At 32.6% G+C, this 15491-nt stretch overlaps 1 protein-coding gene across 17 annotated transcripts in view; it reads left to right on the top strand.

The window, feature by feature from the left end:
• Positions 1-13113, top strand: part of LOC117208138 (putative mediator of RNA polymerase II transcription subunit 26) — a 68825-nt gene extending 55712 nt beyond the window's left edge. For 2 of the 17 annotated variants that reach the window (XM_033449026.1, XM_033449027.1), the window contains 9 exons: positions 3139-3256; positions 3871-4002; positions 4169-4192; positions 4440-4475; positions 5221-5385; positions 5616-5732; positions 7295-7368; positions 10413-10421; positions 10936-13113. In XM_033449026.1, the coding sequence (XP_033304917.1) occupies positions 3139-3256; positions 3871-4002; positions 4169-4192; positions 4440-4475; positions 5221-5385; positions 5616-5732; positions 7295-7368; positions 10413-10421; positions 10936-11296 (1036 nt within the window). In that variant the 3' untranslated portion in view covers positions 11297-13113. Of the gene's footprint in view, positions 1-3138; positions 3257-3870; positions 4003-4168; positions 4193-4439; positions 4476-5220; positions 5386-5615; positions 5733-5846; positions 6109-7294; positions 7369-9221; positions 10332-10412; positions 10422-10935 lie in introns of those variants that run through there. The other 15 variants (XM_033449038.1, XM_033449037.1, XM_033449029.1 and 12 more) reach the window with 15 other exon arrangements.
• Positions 13114-15491: the final 2378 nt, after the last annotated feature.

Raw genomic sequence — 15491 nt, 5'->3', positions numbered from 1 at the left:
CGATGTAGTAGTAGTAGTAGTTTGAAAATCAATGACCTCTATATGGACTAATCGAATGGCTGTTTCAAAGGAAATAGATGTTTTCATGTTGCCATTCGACGTCCAATATGTCGTGGAAAAGAGCATGAAAAGAGAACGAAATCGAGGGATATCGTTCGAGAGTGAATTTTACAAAAGAAAATTATAGATGAGATTTATCGAGGCGAAGGCAAAGTTTAATGTTCGTCGATGGCATCAATTTTAATTAATTTCGTGGAAGAAGATTATACGAAAGATTTCTAGACGCCAGAGTAAAATCGAATCTCTTCGGATGAGATTTTTAATTCATTTTCTTTTCCGCAAACCTGTACATTTGTATATCGATCGATACGTTCGCTGATAGCTTGGTATTTCGCGTAATAAACGAACGATAGTTCTGTTTCGTCTTATCGTTCTGTGGATCGAAGATAATTAACTTCTTCAATAGTTTCTAATGACAGAGGTCTCGCGTCTAAAAGTATGTAAATAAGGCTGCAAGCTCTGAGAACAAACGTCAAGGAAAATCTCGAATTCAGCATCTCGTAAAAAGCATAGAACACGATTAAAATCTGTTAGGCAGTTACGAGAAAAATGCTATTCGCGAGGAAAACTCCGCTGCGATTCGACCACATAGATTTGGCGACCTAAAGAAATTTCTTATTACACCGCAATATGACACGTGGCAACACACGCCGCTATTGGTATAATTAACAGTTTAGTCCACGTTATACATCGTAGTCACGCAATTTTACCTACAAAAATTCAAAACACAGGCAAAGGTTACCCGTGAAAGGTCAGTTCAATGAATTCTTAAATGGCAGTAGGCTACAGTTATTCGGTCAAGCGTATCGTTACGTATAGATTCGTTAATTTTAATAACATTACTTGTATTATAGTTTGAAATACTGGCAGAGAAAATTAATGGATGCTAATTCTTCCTTCCGAATTTTTCTTCTATCTTCCTTGTAAAATGCTCGAATATCTGGAAAAATACGGATAATACGAATGAAAACGTTTCAACCAGAAATTGTACGCTATCGAAGGATACACACTGCGTTTTTATATATTTCATCTTAAGATGGCCTTGAAACATCCTACGAAGGCGGCATTAAAATTCTTATATGGATAACTCGAGAAAAAGCAACGAACGATGCGAAAAGAATGACGTCAGAGACTTTGTCTTCCTTTTAAAATGCGTAAAATGTCACAAGCGCGTTTAAGAAGATTTTAGAAATTGCTGCAAAATCTAAACGATTCTTTGAAAAGCTCATCGGCTTAAATAAAACACCGTTTATCCCTGCGGCGATTAACAACTCGGTGAATTTTTCACGATCCTTTAACGACGAATGGTCTTCCTCGTTTCGCTGCTGGCGTGGTAGTTGCAAATGTTTTCGTATATTTTCTCCACAATTCCGTCAGTGTCACCCACGATGTTTAAGAAGCTCCGTATCGAACCGATGGGAAACAAATGACCGACTGATATTCGCGTCGTTGAAATATCATAACTCGGATATCGTGTGGGTCACGAATTACCAGTGTCGTTAACTGTATACACGTCAATCCAAAACAAATTTCCATTTACTATAGAAACTATAAATTTTAGTGAAAAGTGATATAAATGACATTTAGTGATACGTTTCCTTTATACTTCCAATAAACCGATTACGTATTTTATAAAAACCAGTTTCAAATCGTTCGATTATTCTCTTTCGTGTTTATACTCGGTACAACGTATCGCTTTTTATAAATTGAGTTATTTTCTCCGATTGTGTACCTTACTACGTATATAGTCTATTTCCCCAGATCGTTTCGCGTACTATACTTTATCATTCTCTGGCAATTTTTACATTTTTAATAACGGTACCCTCGCTTTTTCAACGACGAATCGTAAATTTTTCTTTTTTGTCCAATAGAAACGTGACTCTTGCTCGGTTTGATTTACCTTTTTCGTGAAATTTATAACGCAAGTTATTCGCCCTGCGTATACTCGTCGTCGCTTGATTTTAACTACATCCTAGAGAATAACAAGTTCGACGATAAAACGAGTAAAGTCGAAGCGAATTCTGCGAATTACGAGCCAAGCGATTTGATGTAAAATTACAAAGTCGTAGAAATCTCGTACGAAGGAAGAACGACTTGTAATTCGCCTGGATTAAATTCCGTTTAAATTAAAGTCCGCTAGATTCCTAAAGCCTATGAAGCGTTCGCCGATCCGTCCCGAGGTGCCGTCTCGAGAAAATAATAAAAAATAATTAGAAAACCGAGATCGATGGGAAACGAGGATTCTAACGGTGGCTCGAAGTTGATTGTCGAGTGCAATGGCATCGTCGACGTCGGAATCATCGAAAGGTGCGAAGAAACGAACGGTTTTAACCGGAAGGCCTCGAGTCGCGAGTGCAAGTGCGAACGTTGAGGACGAGAATGGACTCGCGTCGAGTCGAAACGGCGAGGATGGTCGCGATTCTGGCTTGTCGTCCGAGTGTTCGACGCCGACCGTAGGATCGCCGGTGCCAAGGCAACGAAGAGCTACGAGCAATCCTATTAACATTGCCGCCTCTTTGCTGAAACCACGTGCTACGAGCCAAATTGGAAGGTAGCTTCGTTTCTCAGAACGTTGGTCGATTGTTCGTTCGTACGGAGGTTTTCGCGGTCGACTAGCAGTAAATACGATCAACCTTTTTGATTGAAATTGAACACAGTTTGATACACACGTCTTTACGAACCGATCGGTTCTCCGCGAATCGATACGACCATTCGCAAAGCGAAGGAGTTCGTTTGTCCTTGGAAATAACGCTACGAGCGAGAGTTACGTTCGCGAGAAAGAATATGCAAAATAAATAAGATCGATAGCGAACGATAAGAAAAGTTTTTTAATGGCCAAAGATTCGCGTGTTTGAGAGATAACGCACGAGCAAATGTTCGATTTAAGATGGGGAATTCTTCGAGGATAATTATCTCTTTTTCGAGATATTCGTTGGAAATGACGCATACTTTGGATCGTTCGTTAAAAGTATAAGCCAAAAGTATGGTCGGTTTCGATCGAACATCGTACCGTGTAAGAAAATCTGTGAAATGCGTTACTTCGAAATTATAACGTTCTTGTACGCGTGTTTGTTCCAGGACCGACTGCGACAAGACGACAAAGGTTTGGCGAAATAAATCCGTCACCGATTCACCACGTTCCATAGATAGTACACGTAATCGTCAATTCTCCAGTCCTTTAAGAATATCGAGAAACGTAAGTCGCTCTTCACACGATTTGTCTTTTTATTATCTGTCGCTGTTTCTTTATTTTTCTTACCACGTTATAATCGTCGTTCAAAAGATGTTCGACCGACTATTGTTAAATATTTGGACACCACGGTGTTCGAGAGATTATTCATCTGTTATGGACTGGTATTTTCGAATCGAATTAACTGTTTGTCAAATATATCAGAAGATTTGTCACGGCTAATAGAAGCGTACGTTTTATTTATTCGCAATCCTTCGCGCGATAAATGATAAAATAAATAACGAAGTCTACACAGGTAATATTCAAATTTTATATTATTCTTAATGTCTCGAGTAGACGCGTATTATATTTTACATAAAACTCAACTTGTCGTTCTACTCGAACTAAATGGCACAAAATTTATTACAATTGGATCGAATCGATTCGAATATAATCGCGATATTAAATCCAGTGGTGTATAAATATTTTTTATATTTTTCATATTATACAAACACACCCTACGAACACATACTGTGTATAGATGGAGAATAAATAAATAAATAGATAATAAATAATAGACAAATAAATAGCTTTTCGTAGACATTGTACGTATAATAAACCTGTGTGATATCTCGTTTCAGATCCAATCACCGAGTCTCGACTCCGGAGATGAAGGGAGTCTGCGAGTTGATCGCGATACCTATCAACACATGTTTCAAGACATTGGTTCAATAAAAACAATGCTTCTGAAATTAAAACGGGTACTTCAGGAGGTATATTGAATAAGCATATTAAATTCAAGCGATCGACGATAAAACGCTTTCTTTTTTTTTTGCATTTTTAAGTCGTACACACATACGTATATCGATGTGCTTTTGTATTAACACGCATTTTTTTATGTTTTCCATTATTCTCATCAACCATGATTTTACCTTCAAGTCAGAAGAGAACGGTTTGACGAGGGTACGTTGTTTTCTTTATTGCACATATTATTTTAAATGTTACTTTTGCTCTTATATCGAGTTTCTACTATCGTGTTATTCCTTTTTTACTACTGTTATAATCTTTCTTTATTTTTCTTTTTTTTTTTTCTTATATAATTTTACTTATCGTAATCGTATTGTTTCATCGTTGTATTTATCGTTGTTATAATTTTTGTCCAATTGTAAGATGCTAAATAGCCGTACAATGCTTTGCGTTATGTTTACAGGCAGAAACTCTCAACCCATTCGATAATGCTATGAAGGTCAGTTTTATTTTCAATAAATATCTGTTTACGTTTATTCGAAATCTCTTTTTTAGCAAATTTTTAGCCAATTTGCAAATTTAATATCGAATATGGAAAATATGCATTTACGAAAAATATCGATATCCGAGATATTGAGAGCAATAGCGCGTCAATCAGAATCGATATTCCAGTTAGCTGGGCAAATCGATTAATTCGTTTTCTAAGGTATACACGCGCGAGTAAGAATTCCTTCATTTTTGTACGATTATTGCTTTAACACGCCTCGTATGGTACAAATTAATGCCACGAACCGACATTCAGAAACAAAGACACGCGTGTACGGCGTGGTCCGACTTTCTCTCTCAATATCTCGTTCGAAGGCTTCAAAGATACAGAGAGCAACTCCTGGAAACCGCAGAAAAGGAGCAACGATACTCCTAAAGAATCCGCTGAATCTAAAATCCTCTAAATTTCGTTGCTAGCTTCTTCGGCATTGACGTTTTAAAATTCGAAAGTACGAAAAGTAGAACGTTTGATCGCGGTAATTCACCTTCGGTGTATTTCCAAAAAAAAAAAAAAAAAAGAAAAATAATAATCTGAAAGGAAGCTGGAAACAATCGTAAGTTGCATGGAAAAATAATTTCCACTCTGTATCTTTGGCTTAAAAACTTCGCAACGCTAGACTAGAATCTTCAGCGGCTAGGAATATCACGTTGTCGTCGTTATAAAGTGATGCAATGTATGCAAATTTGATAAATTTCAGAATGGTCTCTTCTACAACCTGAACGAAGTTGGTACCGCGGATGTGAGTACCTCTCCGGGTAGTGGTGGTAGCAGTATCGCGGATGAATTGGCCGATTTACGTAGGCAGGTTGTCTTTCTGCAAGGCCAAGTAGAGGATAGAGATCGAACGATACAAGTGCTACAGGTAAAAAGTCCAAAAAAAAAAAAAAAAAAAAAATGAAAAATAATATAAAGCAGATTTTCTAATTTATAGAAAGATTGTTTGTAAAGGAGTAATATCTTTGTATCGAAACGTCTATGTCTGTACAAACTTGTAGGAACCTTGTAATAAAGCTTCGTAATTCGACTTGCAATTCTTCGCCAAAAAGTGCCTAAGTTTGTATAAAAATGTTGACGAAACTTTGAATTTTTTAGTTCCAAATATCGAAACTTCAAGGGCCTAATGGCGATGGTCAAACATGCGCTTTAACCAGTAATCACAAAAATCTTTCTTCCCCGAATACGTGCAACGCAGCGACGCAAACAGAGAAGGTACGTTTAAAATTCACTGTTCCCCATAGCATTACATCTTTAACACGAAGATTTAGAGCGAAGACGTTAACCGTCTGGCAATCTGCATCTCACCGATGTTCATTTTTGTTCTAGAGATATTTGGTCGAAGTATTTCGATGATCACAGAACAAGTATTAGCTTTTGCTTTATGTGTCAAAAGCACACATAGGAACGTTGAAATGCGGTTTCTTTTCGAGGATAGTAAACCAACCATTGACACAACAGTCTTTATTGTGCACTTTTTGCTGGACGTTTTACGATGTTGATATCTTACGTATATTTATATAGTTCACGTTAGTTATGAATTGTTTGGTTTTTGTAAATAAAAGTTCGGCATAATTGTTTTTAAGTTGCACACACTTCACTTGTCATTGCTAGCATCGTCCATCGAAAAACGCGCTGTTTGTTTTATAAAACTCGAATCAGCCAACTTCTAGCAGATTCTGATTACGCGTTTCAACGTCGTTATTTTACTTGTATCGACGCCGGGTTAGAAATGATTCAATTGAAACGTAGAAATATCGAATTTTCTATGCAACGTACGTTCAAATTTTATATTTTATTCGTGTAAGGCTGTCAGTGTCTCCCGAGAATCGTTTCCTCCGTTTCTCGAAAATTACAGATTTTTCATCGAAGTTATGATTAAGATATGTTTAGAATTATTCCAGATGATATACTGTACATACCTAAGATGTCTCACATATTATAATCGAAAACGATTGAAATGCCAATATATTGGGTTTGGCAACTAAGTGATTACAGATTTTGTCAATATCACCTAATGAAAAAATTCGCAATCGCTTAATTGCCAACTCAATAATAGAAATATCGTTTCGACCTTACGACATCATTCATCTAACATAATCATACTACATGCGTTTAATCCTTTCATTCTCAAATTGATCGCATCTTTCGCTTGTATTAAGCGACGCGACAAATAATCGGGTGGCAATTGTTTACAAAGGAAGATAACATATGGGAGAAATAAAATAAGCGCGTTTTTATGTATTTTCTGATTGCTGTTGCACGATGACGAAGAAATATGTATTTCGATGGAATCTAATGTATTAGATAAAAAATGATAAAATTTATACCCGGTAAATTTATAGCTTAAAAGTTTATACTGACGATAATTTTATTTCTTAATTCTAAATATACAGCCATATGTTAACCGTGAGAATGAAAGGATTAACGTGCTCACACGTACAAGTTTTCATTTTCAATTTACTACACCCATCCGTGTCAAATCCATGTATCCGTAAAATGAATAATTGAGTGTGTCCAAACAGTTTAAACCACACACATATATAGACGATATTACGTGTTTCTAAATAATATTATTATTTTATTATTACCTATCTCCCTGGACACGGCGGATTGGGCATTGCAGATATTATTGCTATTATTATAATTATAGTTTTTGCGGCAATTATTGATATTTATTTCTCACACGATACCGTTACATTACTATTTGTTATGTCGTTTGCCGATATATTATTTATTTATTTACTTATTTATTATGTGTCTAATTGTCGAAACAGACACGTCCAGTGTCAGCAGGATCATCACTCCTGCAAACACTCCCACAGGAAGATGTTATGGGACCTCTAGTTAGGTGAGAGTCTTTTTTTTCTCTTCATCTTCATTTCATCGTTAAAAGCGACTTGCCGGAAAAACCTTGGGAAACTTAATTTTCCAAATTGAACCATCTTAATGGAAAGTGTATCGATAGAAGAACGACTGAGAGAAAGTTAAATGAAATAAAATGTAAAACGCAATTATAAGAGTCGTAATCGATATTTCTCACCGAAAGATAACATCACGGTACGTTTTAAGTTCCTACGGATTTTCCCCATGTCTTTTCCCCCCCGTACAGAATACATAAATTAGGAGATTTAAGATAATAGTACGTTATCTCTTGTTAATCGCATAGATATCTCTATAAATTTGTTCCAAATCAGTCGTGTTAGATGGAAGACTAAAGTAGTAAAACCGTCCATTGACGAGAATTAATTACAAGTAGCTGTGTACACATGCATTGGCATCGAAACAATGTTTCAATGAACACAGACATATACAGGGTGTGTAAAAAGGGTTGCGGAAGAACTTTGACGACACGTAGTGCTCATCGAACTAAGCAAAAAGATATTCTCTGTGTTATTATCAGCCGTAGAGATTTTTATTCTTCTCTTTTTCGTCTTTTTGTGTACAAAATTTCTGTATAACCAGCGAGAAGTCTGTCGGAAAGAACTTATTTCCACACCCATTAAAAAATCGTAATAAACGTGGGTTCGAAAATCATTTACCTTCACAGTTGCGCGTAAAAGTACTTGTTTGGTGCATAGGAGTACAGCGTATAGGGTAAACCAGTTGCTTCGTTGAACGAATCAATACTATGAATAGAGAAATCCTGCCAAGAGATAAAACGAACGCCGAGGATCGACGTGCTTGTGCTTCTATGAGAAAACGTGTCGAAATGATCGGAGAGCGTATTGAACATATGTCGTAGAGGTAATGTCTTACCGACAAAAAAGCTTCGTAACTGCGAAACAAATGCTTCTTCGACCCATGTTTATCAAGATCTTTTTGCTCGTTTCCACCGAGTACTGTATCTAAAAAGCTCGCAAAGTCTTTCCTCAACTTTTTTCGACAAAAATACAAACTGTATATGTATACAGATTGTATCGTACGGAATGTTGTTAGAAAGAAAGCAGAGTCATTAGATATTTTGGATGAAAAGATTCGTACATTATACATTCTTTTTCACACGAGACACGACGACGCGTGTAATACGATAAACGAAAGAAATCATGTTCTTATGAAACGCAACAACGATTATGGTACAACTAGGAACATAGCGATCGCAGGTAGAAAAATACGTCTAAAACGGGAAATGAAATACTTTTGTACGAGACTTCATTTTCCAAAAGATTCGTTTTTAAACTTCTCATTTTGCTTATTTATATACAGGGCGGTTGGTAACTGGCGGTACAAGCGCAAAGGGGGTGATTCTACGCGAAAAAAGAAGTCGAAAATATAGAATAAAAATTTTTCGTTTCAGGCTTTGTTTTCGAGAAAATCGACTTTGAATTTTGGCTCGGTACGCGTGCACTTCATCGCGTCTCGTTATAACGGATCTCACTGTAGATCGTTTTCTCGATGGACAAATTAAAAAAAAAAAAAAATTAAAAAAGAATTTTATTCTATATTTTTGACTTCTTTTTTCGCGTAGAATCACCCCCTTTCCGCTTGTACCACCAGTTACCAACCACCCTGTATATAAAGATAATAACTAATCCTATCTGTACCAAAAAAAGTACATTTATACATTTAAACATTATTTACAGTGAGAAATTAGACATACATATGTACGTAGATAAGTTTACAGCATATGCAAATATCATAAATACTTTTCACATGTGACGTCACGAAGTTTGTGATAAATAACATGTTGTTTTTGCTGCTCTGGTCATTACCCTTCTCCGATGATTCCATGTGAGACAGCTTCAGGATCGGGAAGGTAGAGTCGGTCAGTTTATGTGACTTAATATTGGGATATTTGCTACTCTCTGCATTAAACGCCCTTATATTCGTGCATCTTTTTTACATTAGGATCACTTGTTTGATCATTCAATTCTAACACTTCTCTCGTTCCTTTTGCATGCACAAGTGTGATAATAATCTTTTGCTTTTACTTTCGTTTCGTGCTACTTCTATTCGATTATGTATTTTGGATACCTACTACAAACGCAAACTAATATAAAACAACGTTCGACTGCGTTTGGTAACATTTTGTCTTGCGTCACAGGGTTTGTGACCGAATCTCCTTGCTATTATCGATGATGTATTTCGAAAAGATTCATTCAAGACCTGAAAGGCTCATCGATTAACGTTTATCTTGCAGATCATTGTAAAATTTGTGTTTTAAAGTTCGGTTTTAATTTTATGGCGAACGACTCTATTGTAGTATTCGATCGTAAGTGGTACACGTATATTCTTCTGTCGATATCGATAGTCTAATCGGTGAAAGTGTTTTATTTAGGTTAGAATAATTTTTTTCAATGAATATATCAGTGCAAGTTGGACGAATAAATAGAAATTAATATCGAAAAATAATGTTACATTTACTTGTGAATTTTTAGTAACAGATATCAGCAAAAAGTATATATTTCTTTTTTATAAAACAAGAAACAAAAATAATATGCATAAGTTTGCGCATGTAATGTATAACCTTCGTGCGTTTCATCGTTTAAGAAATTGAAGACAATAGTCTCTTGGATACTTCTTTAAATGAAAATAACGTTGATCTGTAAATTTTTACTTATATTAATAATTAGAAGGAACACATACTGATAATTTGATTCGATTGCAAGCCCTGTGTGAACGCAAAGTTCGAAGTACTTTAACTAACAAATTTTAATGTTTCAACAGTTCGAAATGCAACTTTAATGGTACATCGTATAAAATGTGTAATTTGCTTTCAGAGTATCTGTGTAATATTGTTCTAACATTCATGGCATACTAACTCTCCTAGCATGTAATACAAATAGATAAATATATATGATCAGTTGAAAATTATTCATTATTCATTTTCTTAAAATACTCTTTTGAGATTATAATAGATTTACAATTAATAATGTTTCATGCTGCGTTTGATAGCTGTGTGGGGTGAGTTTCATCTTCACATATAATTTCGAATCGTTCTCTTTTAACACGTTTAACATTCGATCTATTCGTCGAATAAAAATTATCGAAGATGCAAATAAATATGGTTTTCAAAAGTTTACTTTTTGTAAAAAGAAAAAGTATAAAATTCGTTAGCAATTGTATCATGAGATGAAAAGACCAAATTGCTGCAAAAATTCGTATACGTTTCTGTTACAACGTTAAGATAATGCTATGAATAATAATTATGTATGAATCTGCTATTATGTATAAAAAGAATAACGAATTTTGTCTTTTTATATTTCTCTCACAAATCTGTTACTTGCAAGAGAAACACTGGTAGCCGCAACAAACGTATGCCTTATACATATACGTATATACAGGTTATAAACGTATATGCACTCGTGCACGAAAAATATTACAATTGCATATGTGGTCATAGGAATTTTCTGCATCAATCTGACAAATTAATATGAAAATATGTAAATATCGCTGAGATTGATCGTTTTACTTGCAGATGGAGTGATTCTGGGGATAGACAGCGTCCTCCATTGCTCGGAGAGCTTAACGGTAACAGAAGCCCACGTAAGTCGACCGATCGTATACCACGTACAATAAAATGTCGTCAAGAGGAAACTTCGCATCGTCAAAATGGGCATACGGATAAATTGCCGGCAGAAAGCCCTTCGAACAAGAAAACTATCAAACCGAAAGACACCAAGTCCACCGAATCGAACGACAAGGAACAACATGACATAAAAAGGGAAGAAAATCCCGTGAAATCGTGTATTCCGACGGCTAGAAAACCTGCGACATCGACGCTAATACCACGATCAGCGAGGACCTTAACTTCAACAGGCCGACCGCACAATACGTAACTACTTTATTTTAAAAAGGAATTTTAGTTCATATTCGCGTGATCGCGAAGATCTGCTCAGATAGCTTGATAATTTTATTTATAGCTAAATGAAATTATTGCCGCCGATTCGTAGCAGGCATGTTGCTACTATGTGATAACTATATGTAATCTAGGTGCATTTTGTTTTAGTTTCAGCATTGAAATTGATACTTCGTTATCATTTTGCAAAATTTTTTTTATTGTAGTTTCAGAATAACCAGAAAATTGTTAGCGTTCGTTACGCGTAAACTGCAAAAATAATGTACAAATTATATGTTGAGAGTTAAGGGCAATTCATAAGTTCCTATCATTTAAAGTTCACGTTTCATTTGATTTTCTCACATCGCATATAGAAACTATCACCATGGTTCATTCAACAAGATCATTGAGTTGTACACATTGTAAATTATTAATTACTTTCTATCTGACTAAGTTTAAAGATATACATTCATTATGTCGATGTATAGCTTTAACTTTCATTTAGAGAATACTTTGAGTAATGTTTGTGATATTGTAAAAAGTATCCGTTTATCTTGTTGCGTACACTCTTATGAGATCTCATGTGAGCATTAGTCACATTTTTATTGGATGCAAAAGTTATAGTACATATTTATTTATGTTCATAATAATTGACAATAGTTGTCTATGAAAGCTTTAATCGTTAAAGAAATATGTGAATTCTGCAGCTTTTATTTTTCATTTTGATATCTTAAAAATTAATACTACTAAAGTACACTTAAATGCAGCAAATACATACAAAACATATAATCTATGTCTTGTGAAATTATCGTAATTACACTATATGTATACTACATATGGTGTATGCTATAGCATTGTACAGTAATTTATTACATATGTGGTTTATACATATGTGGTATATACTATAGTGCAATACTATTGCTATTACAGCATATGTTAATTACATTACAGTGCAATATTGTAGTGTAATATTTTTAAAGTGTACATTATATTCTTTTACAACTATTGTACTTAGAGTAGAAACACAAGATAAAGGATTAATCATTGTAACAATTTATGTCTTATACAGACATAAAAGCTTTGATTTTAAATATAACAAACATTGATCTTGATTGCAAAATTTTTAACGAAAAAAAAACAATCTTTTTACATTATTTTTTATTTGATGTACAAATATTTGATGTCAAATAATAGCCTTTAATCGACCCTGATATCAACAGTAAACCACCATTATCAAAATCAGGATAATTTTGTAGATTTTTTTTACGACTTATGTTACTTATAATTTATTCCATAGCTGTTTTGTAAGATTATATTTGGTGCTATTACATTTTTTTAATTTACAATTTAATTTAGATCTAATATTTAGAGTCTCCTGATTCATCGAACAAAAACATAAAGTGATTATAAAATCATTTTTTCATGTGATTAGTTAAGAAGAAAAAAGGAAGTTATGAAATGACAATGTAACTAATATAAATATAATAAATAAGACAATAAATATTGCTATAAATGATTGGTAAACATGTAACAATTTTATAGAGTTTGGTTCATAATAAATTAATCATATGATGATATGTATATTGTATTATTTCATTAAAAACAAAAAATTTACTTTCAAATTTATTTGACATCAGGAGATGCTAAATATCTCGTATATATATTGTACATTTTTTTATTTGTTCTTTAATTTGTAAAATGCTATAATAATAAAAAGAAATTAAGGGCATAAAACAATTTTTTATATGCAAACAATACTGAATTTAATATATGTTACCTTCATAATGAAAGACAAGAAAATATCAATATATATATATATAAACATATTGCAGTAGACAGAATATTTTTAAAGCTACAGACTGACTACTACAAAATAATGTTACTTCTAAAATAATTACGGATGTTTTGATTATTTTAATTATTAATATGTTTCTGTTGGAATGATTGAACAAAACCTTTTATTGAGTATACTTGATCTAACAATAAAGATAACTTTATTAAAAATCATTTTTCTAAATTTAAAATGAAGTTATTTACTGATCTCTAAAGTAAAAGTTTTGTCAAGGGAAAGTACAAACTTTGTATTTTTTTATCGCTAACTATCTTTCTCATCTTTAATATCTGTAATATTATTATTTATTGAAAAAATTTCGGTGTTTTATATTCTGTTCTGTATTATCAATCATTTATCAAATTTTCAGTTCTCTCTCTATTATTTAATATTCTATGTAACGATACAAATAAATTTATGTAGAATCTGAGAAACTTGTGTTTATACATTTCTACCCATTTTTGCTAGGACTTCGTTAACTTCCGTATAATTTTATTTCATAAATTAACATAAACATACAGCATAATTTTTTTTTAATTTAATATTACTTCAATGTACATATGCTTTTACTATATTAACCTATATATCTTCCAATTGAAAACATTCCTAAGATGATAACATTCCTAAAGTGATAACACCCATTTAATGTGGAAATGTGTTATACATATTTGCAATAGAGCTATCTACAGTGCATCTAGAAACAACTTTTTAGCAAGATGTATCTTTGTGCATTGAATTCAACAGAAATTTAACAATTTGTAATATTTTGAAATTATTACAAAATAAAAAGATTAGTTAATTAACAAATTATGAATGACTTGCAAATTTGTGTATAAACACAAGCTTTCTCCTTGAAATTCATTTGCAATGTTAAATCAATTTTAATTTCCTTCATTTTAATCAACTGTAATTATTGCTTTTCAAGAATATTAAAGTTTATAAAATTGATAAAAAGATTTTGCTATGATGTGAAATTCCTTTGTATTTAATAAACTAAATATGACTAGATTATAGCAGATTATCAAATAAACATAAATTTCTTTAAGCAATGATTTAAATATAACAAAATAATAAGTCACTATAAGTACTGCTATTCCTCAATTTGGGTAGTATTGTACTTAGAAATGTAAAATTTAATCATAAGCATCTTTGAATGTTTAATATTAAACATATGGCAGGCACAAATTAACCTTGTAAGATCTTTAATAAAGTGTAAGTAGTATCTGTCTTATTTAATATTTGCAAAGTAATATACATATATAAATAAAAAAGCTTTCACTTGTAATTAAATAGAAATACTGATAATTTGCCTGTAATAGATAAACCTTATTCTAATTTGTATATTATACTTATGTATAAATATATTTTCTCTGTGGCCCTAAATATGATAGGATAATAAATAAATAAAATTATGTTTGAATGCATTCTTAGTTTTTTATGTCCTATTTGTTTTGAAAAAAATTCGTTATTATCTAGAAGTGTATAAAATTTTACCCATATTACGAGAATATAATTATATTACGAAATTAAATATAATTAAATTTCAAAATGTACCTAGGACATATAATAACAAAAAATGTTCATAAAACGTAGCATAAAAACATTATTGTTCTAAATCTTTCAGTAATAAATATGCAAAGGTATAAACAAAAAACGTATAGAGTGTTTAAAATTTATTTTGTTCGTGTATCTCGTTATATTTCAAAGTATCACTTGCCAAGGAATTTTACAATGTTTATAACTTCATATACACCTTCTTTACCGCTTCGTACCCATAAATTTACCTTTAACACATTAATGGTTTCTTGACATGGATGTAATTTTCTAATAATAAACTATAAAAGAGAATGTCTTTACAGTAGATTTTTTTATACAAAATAGTGTCCTTGGCCATTTGTTAGTAGAACACAAGACAACTGGTGTTCGAAAATTATTGTGTCCTATTTTTTATGCATTCAGGTCATATTCATATAATGAGCAATGTGTGTTCAAAATGGGGGACATCATGAGCACTCATCTTTCTACCATATTAGATCATAATTAACATGAAAATTTTGGTAAAATTTATGTTAAAATAAATAATATTAATAAAAACCATATATTTTATATATATAAAACTTGTAATGCAATTTTTTTACAACTGCTTTTTTAAATAAATTACTGTAGTTTATATATATGTATAATGATATGACCATTGCATACTACATTTTCTACAAATACTTTGGTGTTCAAATTACTCTTAGGTACCGTCTTTATGAAAGTATTTACAGTAATTACAGTATAGAAAAGACAAAGTTTCACTCCATAAGCAATTTGAGAAAAATAATGCTAACGATATCCCATAAATTAATCATTAGTGTGTACC

The sequence above is a fragment of the Bombus bifarius genome, unplaced genomic scaffold, assembly GCF_011952205.1.
Source record: "Bombus bifarius isolate JDL3187 unplaced genomic scaffold, Bbif_JDL3187 scf7180000008056, whole genome shotgun sequence".
NCBI classification, from domain to species: Eukaryota; Metazoa; Arthropoda; class Insecta; order Hymenoptera; family Apidae; genus Bombus; species Bombus bifarius.
The sequence above is the reverse complement of the archived record's forward strand: the minus strand, read 5'-3'. Positions and strand labels throughout refer to the sequence as shown.